The 16,445-nt window shown below is 43.7% G+C and overlaps 1 protein-coding gene across 1 annotated transcript in view; it reads right to left on the bottom strand.

Moving 5' to 3' along the window:
* EXOSC10 (exosome component 10) overlaps positions 1-16,445 on the bottom strand; it is a 30,051-nt gene that overhangs the window by 11,781 nt on the left and 1,825 nt on the right. The window contains exons 2-15 of the mRNA XM_074975901.1: positions 14,383-14,519; positions 13,738-13,861; positions 11,609-11,713; positions 11,073-11,235; positions 8,807-8,918; positions 8,088-8,163; positions 7,775-7,885; positions 6,412-6,555; positions 5,570-5,760; positions 4,503-4,659; positions 3,325-3,473; positions 2,263-2,313; positions 1,379-1,490; positions 551-601 (exon numbers count right to left, since the gene is read on the bottom strand). Of these exons, the coding sequence (XP_074832002.1) occupies positions 551-601; positions 1,379-1,490; positions 2,263-2,313; positions 3,325-3,473; positions 4,503-4,659; positions 5,570-5,760; positions 6,412-6,555; positions 7,775-7,885; positions 8,088-8,163; positions 8,807-8,918; positions 11,073-11,235; positions 11,609-11,713; positions 13,738-13,861; positions 14,383-14,519 (1,683 nt within the window). The remainder of the gene's footprint in view (positions 1-550; positions 602-1,378; positions 1,491-2,262; positions 2,314-3,324; positions 3,474-4,502; positions 4,660-5,569; positions 5,761-6,411; positions 6,556-7,774; positions 7,886-8,087; positions 8,164-8,806; positions 8,919-11,072; positions 11,236-11,608; positions 11,714-13,737; positions 13,862-14,382; positions 14,520-16,445) is intronic.

A 16,445-nucleotide genomic window follows, 5' to 3' on the forward strand; every position in this document is an offset into this window, starting at 1 on the left:
GAAAGTAACAGGTTAAATCACAATTTAAGTGTATGGGAGATATTCTGAGGGTATGCATTTCTAATATAGCTTATCTACTGTTGCACAGTGAATCTGACACCAAAAGTATGGCTGTGCAAATGGCTATTGGCTAGCAAGAGTGTTTTCCTTCATAAAGGTAGGAAACTAAAACAACTGCAGGAACTATCTGAAATTTTCCCTCTTTTAAAAAGAAAACAAAAACAAAAACAAAAAAACCCAATCAATATAGACTATAAAACACGTACATGAACTTCATCCAGCAACTGTAGTGCTTACTTATGTAAGACTCACTTAGCACAGTCTTCCTTGGGGCTTTTAAAATATTGACTCATGACTGGTACTTTTACAAGCATTACAGCACACAAAATTATGTTTACAGAGAAACAGATTTGTCAAATGAGAAAGAACTAGTCAATGGACTTAGTATAACTGCTTAGAAGAAAATTACAATCTTCATGCTTTATGATATGGGCCTGTGGTATGGAAGGTCCAAGGAGTTTGTGGTTTAACACACGAGCGTGATTAGTACCTCTGGGTTGGGCAGAAACCCTTTCTTCTTTACCCCCGTTGGAGCTTCAGACTAAGAGGGGAGAGAAAAAATAAGAAAATTACTAATGGTTAACTTTGAAGCATGTAGCTCAGCAGGCACACATTTGTTTTACCAATACTTTCAACAAAGCTAGCAAAATACAGCTCCCATGGGTGTAGTACTGTGTAAGAATAGGTAAAATTACAGAGCTGTTCATATAGCAAGGCTGTGCTCATGCTCAGCAATACCTTAATTTCACCTTTGGAGGATGCACTACACCGCAGTGATAGCAGAAGTGTGCAGACATACATTAACCTCTTTCAAAGCCTCTAGTTGTGTGTACACTTCTGCTTTGCCAGTTGTGTTGGATGCATCACTGATGATTTCTTATGTGCATCCACCACGCTCACATTCCCAGTATAGGTAAATGGGATATGTGCATAAACGTAGAAAAGGGTTATGCCTCAGAAACGTCACAAATGATTGTTGTGCTCAACAGTGAGTATTTCTTCCCTGTTATTTTTCTCTAGTTCCCATAAGGGCTTGAACTGCTTTGAAGTCTGCAATAAGAGTTCATGGAGGAAGAGCGGTAGAGCGAAATGCCTACAGAAAGTGCTTTTGCCCGCACGATAGCACTGGGCTTCAAAGAGAGGTTACTGTCTCGCACACAAATGGCAATCCCTAGCAGCAGCCTTGCACACATGGCCTATTCCTAGATTTCAATTCCCATGAGAATAGGAACATCTGGAGGACCAGATGCAAGAGAGATGCCATGAGAAAGCCCAAATCTTTTGGGTTTTGTAATTTGTAAGTAGAAGATTCTTGTACCTTGAGCAGAGGCATCTCTCGGGCCTGTTGGATGAGGAGGTGCATTTCGTTGATTTGTTGGCGGACAAGCGGTGGGACTGGGTTGCAGCAAGCAAGGATGCCCTGGGGTTCTCTAAAAACATAATGAATTAAACCAACTTCTCATCTGATAAATCGAACATCCACATGCAAAAGAGAGTCAACCAGATGTAAACCAGTGAAGCTTTCGCTTCACTGAATAAAGGAAATCAGATTAGTCAGTCACTCTTTACCCAGAGCAACTGCAAATGAGTCAATACCACATAAGGAAAACCCATTAGCTCAGCTACACCCCATCACCCTGTTCTTTCTGCATCTAGCTTTAATTTCACTCTTGTCCAATATTTATGTTCCTCACAGAAGCAGCTTGAAGGGTTTTGAAATCACAGGAACATTTTATTTCAAGTGCAGATGGTAAATTGTGAGTACTGAACCTTCAAAAAAAAAAAATCTTGTTTACAGGAGAATGCCGGGGGGCCATGGGAGCGTTCTGGCACCTGCACATTTTCCTCTGCAAGCCAAATAAACACCTAGGTTTTACTGAAATTAATCTCTTTCTATAGAGCATAAGTGCAGAGCTTAAAAAAGACGAGATGCAATGACTGGCTGCAGGGTGATCATGCTTTGCATGAGCAGGCTGTGTATTCCTGACATTAAGACATACATATTTCATAGACATCTGGCTTATGCTGGAAGAGCTTACCATTTTAATTCTTCTATCCACTGAATTCCTTTGCCTTGAAGAACTAAAGGCAAAAGCAATGCTAATTGCTGGGAGCAACAAGCTAACCCCGGAAATATAAGAGGACAAGAAAATGAATTGAGCTGTATAAAAATAGACAAAAACAAAAACCATCAGTACGTACTTGGGAAGCTCCTCTGCTATCTTCAGTAGCATATGGTTTGGTAGGACATACCTGCAACATAAAAAGCAGTAGCACTGATGTTGCGGCATTCTGTTATTGTTAATCAGACTTGTTCACAGAGAAACTTCATGGGCAACCAAAACCAAAAGCAAACTTCTGACATACCATTCTGCACTAGATATGAAGGTAGCCAACCAGTTAGAGACTAAGAGCCAAAATAGCTCTAGATAAAGTGCAAAGAGCCAAGTATTATATATTTATTTTCATATAAATATCTATCTACATATGAGAAGGATAGATATGTAAAAATAAATATATAATATGTGGCTCAATGCACCCCCCCATTCTAACCCAATACACTCCCCCTCCCCCAGAACCAGGCACCCCCAGCTCCCTACCATAACCTAATCCCCCTTCTGTCCTCCAGAGACAGGCAGCCCCCAGTTCCCCCACACTCTAAGCCAATCCTCTTTCCCTCCTCCACAGCCAGGTACCCCCAGCCTCCCCCATCTAACCCAATACTTTCCCCCTCTCCCAGAGCCAGGCACCCCAGCTTCCTGCTCTAATCCAATCCCTCTCCTCTCCTCCAGAGCCAGGCACCCCTGTCACCCTCAACTCTAACCCAGTGCTGGCAACTCACTGGAGCTGCTGTTGCCACACGCTTCTCCCACCAAGCAGCGGGCAAGTGCGCAGTGGCGGTAAACACTCCAGGTGTGCAGTTCTGAGCAGGATGTGCATTTCATTGCTCAAAGAGACACGGGTTGGCCACCCTTGCTTCTTACATGTTGGGGTCAGTTTAGGAGAAAAATCTAGACTGATCTAGGAAAGCACAGAGGCAACAGTCCTCCTGCCCATTGTGTGGCTTCTGATCTGCGGAGTAAGGGAGCAGAAGAAAAAATGGGAAGAAGTGGTGCCACTAAAGTATGGCACCTTTCAGTACACAGTATCTTACATACATGGAAGCACCCATATCAGGCACTCTTAGCAGCAGATCAGTGTTCCTTCCACAAGCTGTATAGCTCTGCAGATGTGTCTAATGGCGTCTGTTGAACGATTGCCTACCCTGTACTCTCATCCTCTTGGCGTGACATCTTGTCCCTCCAAGCAAATAGCAATTTAAAAGCAGTTAGCTGCTGTGTGTTGAGATGCTTTTTCTGCCTCCTGTAGAGCTCAAGGTAGGAGTCCTCAGAGAAGATGGGTTTGATGTATTTCTGAAGAGGAAGAATTAGAGAGATTGGGGAGCTGCATCAAACAGTGTTCTGTATCAACTGCTTTTGGCACTTCCCAGGCTGTATTCTCTCTAGCACACAAGAGAGGACTGGATGGCTTGCAACAGCAGCGCAGTATTTCAGGAGTGAAGAGCCACTTGAGGCTTTTACCTTAAGAATTTGGTGCTGACATCTGTTTGTTTTAGTTCCAGACATGTTCTCTTTTGCATTTTAATTTGGATCCATGAGTGAAGGAAGTTTCAAAGCCCAGGAGATCTTTAAGTCTTGGTGGATTAGAAAACCGCCCACCTCTTGTTCTCACTGCTTTTCACATGCCACCATTTATTTGTCACGGAGTTTTAGAGGACTCCAATATCTTGGGTTTTTATTAGGGATATTCAAAGAAACGTGAGTAAATATGGACTCAAAAAATTTCAGCCCCTTGATGCCTACAGGCTGATGGGGACCAGCAGCAGTGGTTCTGAAGACAGCAAAAGGTCCAGGACATCTCGAGGTCCCTTAGCTGAGGGAACAGCTGAGCCTACATGAGGTGGGAATGGAGAGTGTATAACCTTGTAAGACTACCAGATGAACCTCTCTAATCCAGCAACATCCATAATCTGCTATGATTTCAGTTAGCTGGAAGACCACTTTTCATGGGTGTGCCCAAGTTTCCCGTGGTCCTATAACTTTTGTTTATAGCCACCAGTCCTGGCTTTCAGCATTCTGTGCTGTTATTTAGTTTTTTAATTTACCCCAGAAGTCTCCTAAAAGCCCACTAAGCAGTAGAGGTGTTGGTAATGCTGCTAGACAATACTGATTTCATGTGGTTTGGCAAATTCTCTTGTTTGGCCCCAGTTAGATATCAAGGGTGCCAGAATAGACAGGTTCAACCTGTATTTCTAGATATAAATACTGGAAATTAGGGATTCTGCCAGAAGGTAGGGAATGGGCTGGAGCAAGCTTGGGTTCACCCCATGGTAGATAGTCTGTATTCTGACCCAGGTACTTGGCCTCAAGGGGATGATTTACCTTCAGGCAGATGTCCTTGCTGCGCTGCCACACCACCTGAAGCTGAGTGGACTGTCCATTTCCTTTCTCCCACAGTGCCTCTCTCACTTTGTCATAAATGTACAGCAGGTAGTGAGTGTCGTCTCGGGCGTAGCTGATCATTTCCTCTGGCAAGGGGCTGGAAGCAGAGAGCTATCACTATTACACAAATGCCTTTTATTAGTGCATCCATCATCCCTGCAGTGCCCTCTGTCGCAGCATGCACAGACAAGCTACATCTGGGTCTACCTCCAAGAACAAATCCAGGAATTTCCCGGATTCATCAGACTCTCATTTGTGAACATCATCACAATGACTTTCTCTATCTAGGAGACTAGCATCCCTGCCTCTGGGAGCCACTCACAACCAGACAGTAGGGGGTATCTTGTATAGCCACTGTGCACCTCCACAGCCTACATACCACACCTGGGCTCTTCATGCACTGGGGGATAGCATGCTGCAGAGAGCATTCTCAAACTCAGAACACGTTACTCAGTCCCTCTCCTGATTTACATAGCAGTTTTGTCTGGAGATTAGAATTTTTAGTGGTGCATCAGCTAGAACAGAATTGCAATTTTAGAAGGCTAAGATGAGTAATGCAGAGAAGGTGGCAGCAATTACTTCTTCAAGGAGAGAGCAGTTTTTGTTATAATTTTACACTGCAGTTAATCGCTGTTCCTACTAAATTGTCAGCTTTCAAGAAAAGTCTTTTGTTTTGCTGATTTTAAAAACACATTACAGCATTTGAAGAGAACTTAATGCTCACCAAGGGGCTGAAACAGACAGAACTAAGCACAGCGTACTGTATGCAGGCGTTGTACAAAGTAATCTCAGCCCCATTCCACATATCTGGTAATGCATTTCAGCTCTGTGTTGAAGCCCCTACCTTTTATTCCACTCCACCACCACCACAATACTAACAAAACTCCCAGTGAACTATGGAGTTTAGGAGTAGGTTGAGAGCGAAACATTCATCCACTAACATGCAAACAAGTCCTCAATTTGACTTTTATTTCTACAACCAACACACATCAGGATCAAACTTTTACCGAATCCTCCAGTCAGCTAGCTGATATCGCTTGTCAGCTTCCACCTGGCAATAGAGTTTTAGCAAATGGTCCAGGGAGTGTCTGCCGAGGTTGAGGAGACGGGCAGCTTGGTGAGTGTCGAACATATTCACCAGGTACAGACCAAAATCTCTCTGTAGCCACTCCACATCTGAGTCAGCACCATGAAGGACCTGCAGGGCAACACAATAAAGTACCTCAAAAATAAGAATGTGAGATGGTGGAATAGCACTTGGGATGAGATGAAAACCAATTCTACTCAAGGGTCCCAGGTGTTGTAGCACTTGAGTTATAAAAAGTCATTTTCTAAACCAAGACCTCTTTTGCTGGCATTTCTCCTTTCACCGCTCATGGCACAACAGCAAGTACTTTGTTTCACTCAGACCATATTTCCACACACAGGCCTTTTGACAGACAACTGGTAAAAGCACTGAAAAAATTATTTCCCCCCATTCCCCGTCCCAAAACACGTAGTAAAACAGAAGTTTGGAGTTGAGAAGACGTCTGCTAACTTCAGCCACATTGTTGGCTATTACCCTCTAAGGGCACTCAATCTCACAACGGTGGCCTACATGTCACTAGCATGTTATCATGGCCTGAGGTCATGAAGGCTGAGTCAGTGCTCACTGAAGTCAAGGGCAATCTTTCCAGTAACTTCATGGGGCACTCGATCAGACCAACATTGTGGCTTTCCACTTGTGCCAACTCTTTCCCTGAAGCAGGAATTTGCCAGGGAAGGAGGTGAAACCATGTTTTTGGACAGAGTTAAGCCAAAAGTAAGTTTTCCAGGCATAAGTCTGAATAGGTTGGAAATGTCTACTGACCTTTACAATAGCAGGATCTGTGAAGGCCTCATTCAGAATGTACATGTCACTCCGTAGCTCCAGGGCATCAATAATGAAATCTTCCATCCGGGTGGAAATCTGCATCAGACATGTTAAGCCCAGGAAACTCCGATAGGAATGGTGCTACCAGACAAAGGACAGATGTTAACTAAGAGACTTTGTCGGAGTAGTTCTATGAAACACAGAGGAAAAGATAGCAAAATAAATGAATTATTCCTCTATGCAAAAATTAACAACATGAGCAGCTTTTAGGTCTTCACAATCATTGCTACTATCTTAATAATACATCATCCAAATTATTTTGAACTTGGTCCTTTCCATGGATCTCAACATAACCCAGAGATTCACAGGAAGAATTTAAAACAGACTCAATTCAATACAACGCTTATTATAACTGAACAGAGTCTGAGAAGTTAAAATGTCAGCCTACAATCTCATGCAGTCTTCTGGGTAATTAAAAGTAACTGGCTTCCTTCATCAGATGTGGGATGCATCACCTAACTCAACATAAGGAGGACAAGGTACACAAAACAAAAGATAATGAGAACTAGAAGGATAACAGAATAAGGCTACGTCTACACGTGCAGCCAACATCGAAATAGCTTATTTCGATGTTGCGACATCGAAATAGGCTATTTCGATGAATAACGTCTACACGTCCTCCAGGGCCGGCAACGTCGATGTTCAACTTCGACGTTGCTCAGCCCAACATCGAAATAGGCGCAGCGAGGGAACGTCTACACGTCAAAGTAGCACACATCGAAATAGGGATGCCAGGCACAGCTGCAGACAGGGTCACAGGGCGGACTCAACAGCCAGCCGCTCCCTTAAAGGGCCCCTCCCAGACACAGTTGCACTAAACAACACAAGATACACAGAGCTGACAACTGGTTGCAGACCCTGTGCCTGCAGCATAGATCCCCAGCTGCCGCAGAAGCAGCCAGAAGCCCTGGGCTAAGGGCTGCTGCCCACGGTGACCATAGAGCCCCGCAGGGGCTGGAGAGAGAGCATCTCTCAACCCCCCAGCTGATGGCCGCCATGGAGGACCCAGCAATTTCGACGTTGCGGGACGCGGATCGTCTACACGGTCCCTACTTCGACGTTGAATGTCGAAGTAGGGCGCTATTCCTATCTCCTCATGAGGTTAGCGACTTCGACGTCTCGCCGCCTAACGTCGAAGTTAACTTCGAAATAGCGCCCGACGCGTGTAGACGCGACGGGTGCTATTTCGAAGTTGGTGCCGCTACTTCGAAGTAGCGTGCACGTGTAGACGCAGCCTAAATGTGATATGCTCAGTATTAACTCATCACATGTAATTTAAAACAAAGAGCAACACACTTACCTCCAAATCTACAGCAAATTCTTTGCAGCTTACAAGTTTTTCATTCAGTTCTACCAACTCATCCAAGGTTGAGATAAAATGGCAGGGTGTATCTTCAACAGGCCTGTACATCTGACAAAGCAAGTTATTACATACCAACTTGGATGGACATAGTGCTCTCCTACAAAATCCAAAAGCTTCTAAATTAAAAACTAGTATCACAGGCTGCTCCCATAGTAGAGCTAGGCTACAAGCAGGGCCTACTGCAAACTGATTATTTTCTTCTTCCAACATTTTTTCTAGATTCTATTAGTAATTTAATCTGAGCACTAACCTGGAGTTGGGGTTTTTCAAGAACAGCATCAGGTGGAAGAAAGTGCTCCAGTTCATATTGGTAAGGATGAGCAAACCTGCATGAATCGAAACAAATATGCATCGTCCCAATGAACTTAATTAACCCAAGGCAGCAGCTGTCAAGAGACAGTTTGCCTAGTATTGACCATAAATCCTAACATAGGGGAGATTTATTAAACATAGGGACTTAAAAAAAAAATTATGAACATACATAAGGCAGCTACAAGTGAGGAAGCAAGAATATACACAGACAAGCTACATGAGTTGGTGCATGTAACAGGTACACATATAAAAAGATTGTATACAAAATGCATCTGCAGTAAAACCCCAGTTATCCAACATAAATGGGACCAATGGACGGTCCTTTAATCTGAAATCTCAGATAACAGGGCGTGGAGATTGGCTGGTGTGTCTGCCAGCTGCCCAGGCTGCTTCCACAAAGCTGGCTGCTGGCTCCTTATGGCTGGCTGGCTCCTCAGGGCAGGCTGCTGCACAGCTGGGGGAGATATTAGCCAATCCCTGGTTATCCAACGTCCCATTTTATCCCAAACTGCTGCGCTCCCCCAGCTGAGCAGCAACCCACCTGCTGGGTTGGGGGCATGGGATTAAACAGAATGTTGGATAATCAGGGGTCGGATAATCGGGGGGAGTTATACTGTACTCTCTTTCCAGCCCTCTGCTGCCTATTCAACTTCTTACATGTCTTGTTCAGTTTGCTTCATCCTTTGTTGATGGAGGAAATCGGCCAGAGCAGCTGGTACATCCAAGTCCTCAGGACGCTCCTTTCGTTCCCGTCTGCTTTTAGTGAGTGCTGAATGACCAAGATGGAAAAATTACAAGAAGCTCTACAAATGAAGCGTATTCAAGTTTTTCTCCCCACTGCTTAACTTAAAATCCACTAAAATCATTAAAATACTATAAAATCCTGAGCACTGCTGGCTTGCTGCCTTTCAATACAAAATACTGCTTTTCAATACAAGATTTCTATGTCTGCCACATTTTATGAACACAGTAGTAGGTATGACAAGGACATAAGTCACTTTACCAGGCCTCTTCAGAAGAGGTTGTTATACAACAAGAAACTCATTCACATGGCATGAGCATCCCAAAGATGAAAAATTCTGGCTTCCAAACACTGCTCTGCAATGGAAAGGCAACTAGCAACTGTACCTCCATTATATGTACTATTAAATGTGCTATTACATAGTGATGACAAATAATAAACCAGCTGTTAGCAGCTACAACTGCATTTTCATGTAGAGATGTTGATTCAATAGCAAGAGAATGACAGATCACAAAGAATTGGGATGTTATTGGTGAGTGGGTGAGAAGAACTACTATAGCTTTTGGTTTGCCTTGTCTCAACGATTTGGATAAAGAAGCCAAAGCACGACGCTCACACCTAATCTTTATTTCCACTAATAAAAAAGCACTAATGTGCAACCGTTGCCATTTTGTACAGATTTGATTCTGTAATAAAATCATCACGGCACACTTACTGCTTCCAGATCCCATTCCACTATACTCTTTCCTCGGCAGTCATTTCCCATTCTGTATGTATGCATCTCATTGCTCCTTCTTAAGCAGAGTACTTTGCATTTGCTCTTGTTGTATTCATCCTTTTTACTTCAAACCATTTTCTCCACTTTGTCTACATCATTTTGAAGTGTCAGCCTATCCTCCGAGGTACTTGCAAGCCCTCCCAGCTTGGCGTCATCTGCAAGCTTTACAAGAGCACTCTCTAGCTGATCAGGACATTGAACAGAACTGGTCTCAAAACTGATCCTTGCAGAACCCCACTTATTGTAGCCTTCCAGCATGACTGTGAATCACTGATGACCCTCCGGGAACGTACAGCAGCTCCATGTATGTTGTATTTCCCTAATTTATTAGTAAGACAGTCATGCAAGACTGTATCAAATGCCTTACTAAAGTCTAGATATACCACATCTACCACTTCCCCCTTACCCTCAAGGCTTATTATTCTGTCTAAGGCTATGTCTACACTAAAGGGCTTTGTTGACAAAACCTGGGGAATGTTCAGATTATCAAGGTGTTCTGTTGACAGTAAATCGATAGAGCGCAGCACTTTTGTCAACAGACATATCCCGCTCTCCACGAGGAATGACAGAAAGCCAGTGTGGACGTTTTGTGGGTCCCTCTGTCAACAGAGAAGGCTTCCGGGACACCATGCAGCCCTGTGTTGTGCTTCCAGTTGGCCATTTTGTCAATAGAGCGGCTGGGCAGCCTGGCTGCTCTCTGTCCACAGAGTGGATTGCTCTTGCAGTCCGCTTGGCAGTTTGACTGCGATCTGTCGATAGCAGTTTTGTTAGAAGATATCTTCCGACACAAACTTCTATCAATAAATCCCTGTAATCTAGACATAGCCAAAGAAAGCTATCAGTTCGTTATGACATCTGGTCTTTACAAATGAATGCTCACTTAATGACCAACTTGTTATCTTCTAGATATTTGTAAGTGGATTTCTTAATTATTTGCTCCATTATCTTTTCTGGTTCAGAAGTCAAGATGACTAGTCTGTAATTCCCTTATTCACTTTTTTTATAGATGGAAACTATATTTACTTCTTTTCCAGTCTTCTGCAATTTCTCCTCCCTTCCATGACTTTTCAGAGAAAATAGCCAAAGGCTCCGATACCTCCTTAGTCAGCTTCTTGAGTATTCTAGGATGCAGTTCATCAGGCCCTAGTGACTTGAATACAACTATCTTGGCTCAGTAATTTTAACTTGTTCTTTTCCTATTTTATGTTATGAACCTACCCAATTTTCACTGGCATTCACTATGTTCAGTGTCCAATCGTCACCAATCTTCTTGGTGAAAACCAAAACAAAAAAGTCATTTCCAAATATTCTGTTATTGTTTCTCCTTCTACATTAAGTGGTGGGCCTCCCCTGTCCTTACACTACCAGAGACGAATGAAGCATTCTTGCCCTGGCTGTCTTACCTTCAGGTAGCGGTTTCAGAGCATTGGGTTTGACAAAAAGCTTAGGTACAAAAGGGGTGTTGGAATTGTCAATCTTCTCTTGAAATCTGAGCTGTGGTCGAGTGATATTCTTGGCATGTAGCAATCGGAAGGTTTCAGACTTTGTTCTGTGGGTTTCTCTGCTCTGTTTAAGAAAGAACATACCTGAATGGTTTTTGAGATAATTTAAAAAAAAAAAGACTTATGTTATATGCATCTGAATAGTAAACTCAGATACTGTAATGAAAAGCTCTCCTGAAATCAGAGCATAAAAGCTATGGTCCATAAAACAACATTTATATTAGGTGCTCCTGAATTGAGGTTAGAGAGGCATCTATGTGCATGAAGTGTAGATTAGAAACCCAGGGATCCTGAATCTGGAGTAAAGGGAAGGGGAGCATGTGAGCACAACCAGAAATCTGAAGGGATTATGGGTTACTGAACCCCAGCAACATCAGAACTCAAGTATAATTACAAAGCTCAAGCTAATTAAAATCAGTTGACTGTAGAACTCTCACTTTGCGGTTCCAGCTGGAAATGATGGTCTTTGGAAGTTGCAGTCCTGCAGGGAGGATAGGCTGCTGGTTCTTGTTTACTCCTGCTGCTTCATCCAGTAAGATACCCTGAAATTTGGGAAAAGAAGAGTAAGTAAACCGTATGAAACACCTGGTACTTGGCAGTCTTGCTTGACTGAAGGGAGAGAAATGTGCAGCGGCCTCTATGTTTCTATCCTTGGATTTTGTAAAGGGTAAGATAGGACAAAGGCTAGGTAGGCTGTCCTAATGTTAGGAATTAGAAGAAGCAATTGCCAAAGAATTAAAGGACAGTTTATATAGAGATATTCATGTGATGATCACCCTCGTCCCACACCCTCCACTCACCATTCACTCTGCTCAATTTTGAGATGGGCCAATGCAGAATTAGTCTCGCATCTAGTCTGTGTGGCAGATCATGATAAGTAAACATCTCTCAGCCAGGCTGAGAAATGAATCTTGGTTACAAAGATGGCACTGTCTTGCTGCTGAGGCACTGGCCTGGGAGTCTGGTAATTTTCTGGGGGAACATTTTGGCAGCATCTAGAGATGCCCAAATGATATCAGGTCCACATCATGCTGGGCACATTATAAGCAACAGTAAAGTGAGTCCCTTACCCAAAAAGCTGGTAGTCTAAATACGCAAAAGATTGGAAGGACAACGGAGGTTCAAAGAAGCAACATGACTTGCTTGAGGTCACACCACAAGCTAATGCTAAAGCTAGGAATAGAACTTGGAGTGCCAGATTCCTAGTCCCAGATCACATGGTATTTCTGAAGCATGTTTCACACTCACTTTGCACAAGCGTAAAAGACTGCATGAGGTCCTAGGCAGCAGAGAATAAAATTGTGGGAGGCTACAGCACGAAAGAGCAATGCGTCATTACTGGGGCGTAGGAAGCACTGATTTAGATAACTGGTTTAAAAGACTTTAGTTTTGAATGCAAGTGGCACTGAGATCTAAGTCATGTCAATTTAATCAGCTACCAGCCTGTTTTCTTTGTTATGGTTGGGGTACCTATTCCAGTGACCTAGGTCTCCTGGGGCAGTCCTGGTACATCCACTGTGGCACCCACACTAGCTGCCTTCTCTTCCTCATTTGCAATGGAAATGTTTTATTGACTGGTTTTCATGAACAACTGGAGCCCTGGTTTAGATTCCTTCTGCTGAGTGACCAAGGGCCGCAGCGTCCAATATGCTTGCCACTCACCACATGTGGTGAACTGGACACTGCTGTGTGGCGAAATGCGGCTCCTTAGCGCTGGACACGTGGAGCACCCTCTGCCTGTTCCAGGCTTGCACCCTACCTCTTGGTGGGACAAGCGTGTGGCAGCAGCAGAGGTGGCAGCTCCTTCTGCGCCTCTTGTGGCCCCAGCTTGGCTTGCCTCATGTAGTTGTGCCCCTGGTGAGTCACCAGCAGTTTGCGTGGGGAGGGGTGTGTGTGCCCGTCTCTAGGGGAGGAGGAGGAGGGTATTGATAGAGTGGGGTGGAGGGGTGGGCTGGGGGTGCTCGTTTCTGGAGGAGCGGGAGGGCATTGTTAGAAAGTGGTGGGGGTGGGATTGGGCTGGAGGTGCCTGCGGGGGAGGGAATTGTTAGAGTGGGGTGGGGGGAGTGGCGAATGCGGAAGTACAACCACCACAAGTGTGGAGGTCCTTCAATTATTAGTGGACACCACTGACACAGAACAAGTCATGTCACCTTTCTGTGTCTCTGCTTTCCCTTTTGCCTTTTATCTTATTTAGACTATAAGCTTTTCAGCCAAGAGACAGCTTAGGTGTATGGAAAACACCTAATACAAAGGGTCTTAATCATCTCATCTGGAGTCCTTAGGTACTGCTGTCATACACATGATCATTCCTGGTTTTACAGGATCAGTTCAACCATACCACTATGATTAGAAAAGTGACAGTTCAGAAAAACAGCCTCCCATTGGGCTGTACATTTTAAAACAAGAGATATGTAAGAAATAGCGAGTACAAGAGCATAAATGTTTAAAATTAAAGAGATGTGAATGAGGAACAAAGTGTAATTGTTAGATATTCCGTTCCAATTCTCATAAAAGAATGATTTGCTGAATTGTTAGAAGAAAAAAAAAAAGAGGAATTTTTTCTTACCACTCTTTCAAGAATTACATCATTGGAGTCGACCAGCAAATCAAATTTATCTTCCAGCTCTGTTGCTTTGCTGCGATCCTTGATGTGACTCCTACATCCATGATACTGCATCATCTTGCTCATACTAACAAGAGAATAGTTCAGTTACTCTTAGATCACATTAAAATTGATTATATTGAAGACTGGACTTATTTATTAAGATCCTGCCTGAACTCTGGCTACTCTGAAGTCTGCAAAATTAAACACAGACCCTTTAGATACTGTTGTAAGACTGTTGATCATGAGAAACTCTGAGAAAGTGCTAAGTATTGTTATTTGTTTCTACTGGGTCTATGGTACTTTGATGGGGTCATGTGGTTAAGAAGTCACTTTTCCCTCACCTACTCAAGTTTTCCACCTAAATTGTTACAACTACTTTGTGCTGGTAAAATGAATGACAATTTTTTATCATTGCCATTTAAATTTCATGCATCACAAAAGCAACCGTCACACATTGTTAAAAACAATTGATATAACTGCAATAAAAAATGCTTGTATATTTCTCTATTTTGAAATTTGCCAAGAAGATAATTCTATACCCCTTCTCACTCTGTTCCCTGTCACTAGGTTTTTACCATTGGCACAAAAAAGCCAAAACATCCTTACCACTGAAGCAGCCTGTCACCTTGTATTTCACAGTATGCCCGGAATCCAGGAAAACTGCGATAGAAGTCATATTCATCTCCAGGCTGAGGAAGCCCATTAGATGCTTTAGTAGCAGCCACCACAGTGCCAAGTGCATGCTGTTAAAAAGCATCACATCATTAAAACATAATTCTAGAATTTGTTTTCATTGTTCTATGACCGTACCAAATGAATGCTCAGTAAGCCCATTCCTCGCATTACCATAGTATTCCTAAACCAATCTGCAGGGCCTTCTTAAACAAGAAAATTTGCAACTATTTTTTCCATGAGTTAATGCAACTAATACTAAAAAATAAAAGAAAAACCTTACACCAAGTATGTTTTGAGTTAATGGAAATGCTGTGGGTATTCTAGCTCCAACTTCAGAACAGGCAGTGCTGTCTCTCTAAGGTAGGCTTTCTCAAACTTCATTGAGTTTCGACTCCTTTCTGACAAAAAATTATTATATAACCCCGGGATGGAGGACTGTAGCCGTAGTCCAGCCCGGGCTCATGCTAAACCAGCTCTGGCCACCCCATTAAAATGGTTCCCAACACACAGAGTGACAACCACTGCCAGAGTCTGGGGATGAAAGAATCCCAAACATTGTTACAGGCTGGGGACCAACTGGTTAAGTAGCACTGCAGCAGAAAAGGACCTGGGGATTACAGTGGATGAGAAGCTGGATATGAGTCAATAGTGTGCCCTTGTAGCCAAGAAGGCTAATGGCTTTTGGAAAAGAATTTCCAGCAGATCTAGAGAAGCTATTATTCCCCTCTATTTGGGGCTGGTGAGGCCACCTCCGGAGTATTGTGTTCAGTTCTGGGCCCCCCAATATAGAAAGGATGTAGATGCATCGGAGAGGGTTCAGTGGAGGGTAATGAAAATGATTACGTGGCTGGAGGACATGACCTATGAGGACAGGCTGAGGGATTTGGGCTTATTTTGTTGGCAGAAGAGAAGGGTGAGGGCTGATTGGATAGAAGCCTTCAACTTCCTGAAAGGGGGAACTAAAGATGATGGAGAGAGGCTGGTTTCAGTAGCGACTGATGGCAGAATGAGCAGCAGTGGTCTCAAGTTACAGAGGGGGAGGTGTCAGTTGGATATTAGGAAAACCATTTCACTAGGAGAGTGGTGAAGCACTGGAAATGTGTTGCCTAGGGAGGTGGTGGAATCTCCATCCTTGGAGGTTTTTAAGTCCCAGCTTGACAAAGACCTGGCTGGGATGGTTTAGTTTGGGTTGATCCTGCTTTAGGCTGGGGGCTGGACTCAACAACCTCCTGAGGTCCCTTCCAGCCCTAAGATTCTGTGAAGTGGTGAGCTCCATCCTGTCTGCCATCCTCTTGTCATGCACCTCTTGAGCTCCGGAGCTCTGCCTTTCCTCCCTCCCAGAGCTGGTTCATAGTGTTCCATGTCTGGGAGAGAGGAGGAGTGAGGACAAGTATGAATCAGTGTATTCCCGGCACTCCCAAAGTGCTGGGAGGTGGAGGACTAGAAAGTGCAGAGCTCTGTTGCCAAGGTATGCAAGAAGCATGTGTGCCATGAGGGTGGACAGGAGGTACCCCACAAGGCCGCTGGCTGCTGTGGCCCGCTGATATGAATGAGGACCACATATGCGATCCACTCCCTATTTTTGCTGCTCTAGGTTCATATCTAAACTGTAAAATTAAGTGAACCTAACCTGCACTGATATACAACCACCACAGTAATTGCGCCAGTGAGCCAAGGAGGAAAGTGTAGATAGGTACAAGTGATGCATGTCCTCACCAGGAGTGCTTGTATCAATTTTACTGTTGCTGTGTGGCATTGGGGGAAGATTCCTGAAGGCCTGTAACAATTTATGCAAGTAACACTATATTTACACAGATACTGCATCAACAAAACTACATTGATTTTTATTCTCTGATGCTCACAGATGCATAATTATTGGGGCAGTTAAGTTGGCAGGAGTGAAACGTTAAGTTTCATAGTTCAATCAATATTAGCTATCTTGCTTCAATCTAACTCTACAGCGTAAACCAGGCCTCTGCATGTGCGAGTGAACA

The sequence above is a fragment of the Carettochelys insculpta genome, chromosome 23, assembly GCF_033958435.1.
Source record: "Carettochelys insculpta isolate YL-2023 chromosome 23, ASM3395843v1, whole genome shotgun sequence".
NCBI classification, from domain to species: Eukaryota; Metazoa; Chordata; order Testudines; family Carettochelyidae; genus Carettochelys; species Carettochelys insculpta.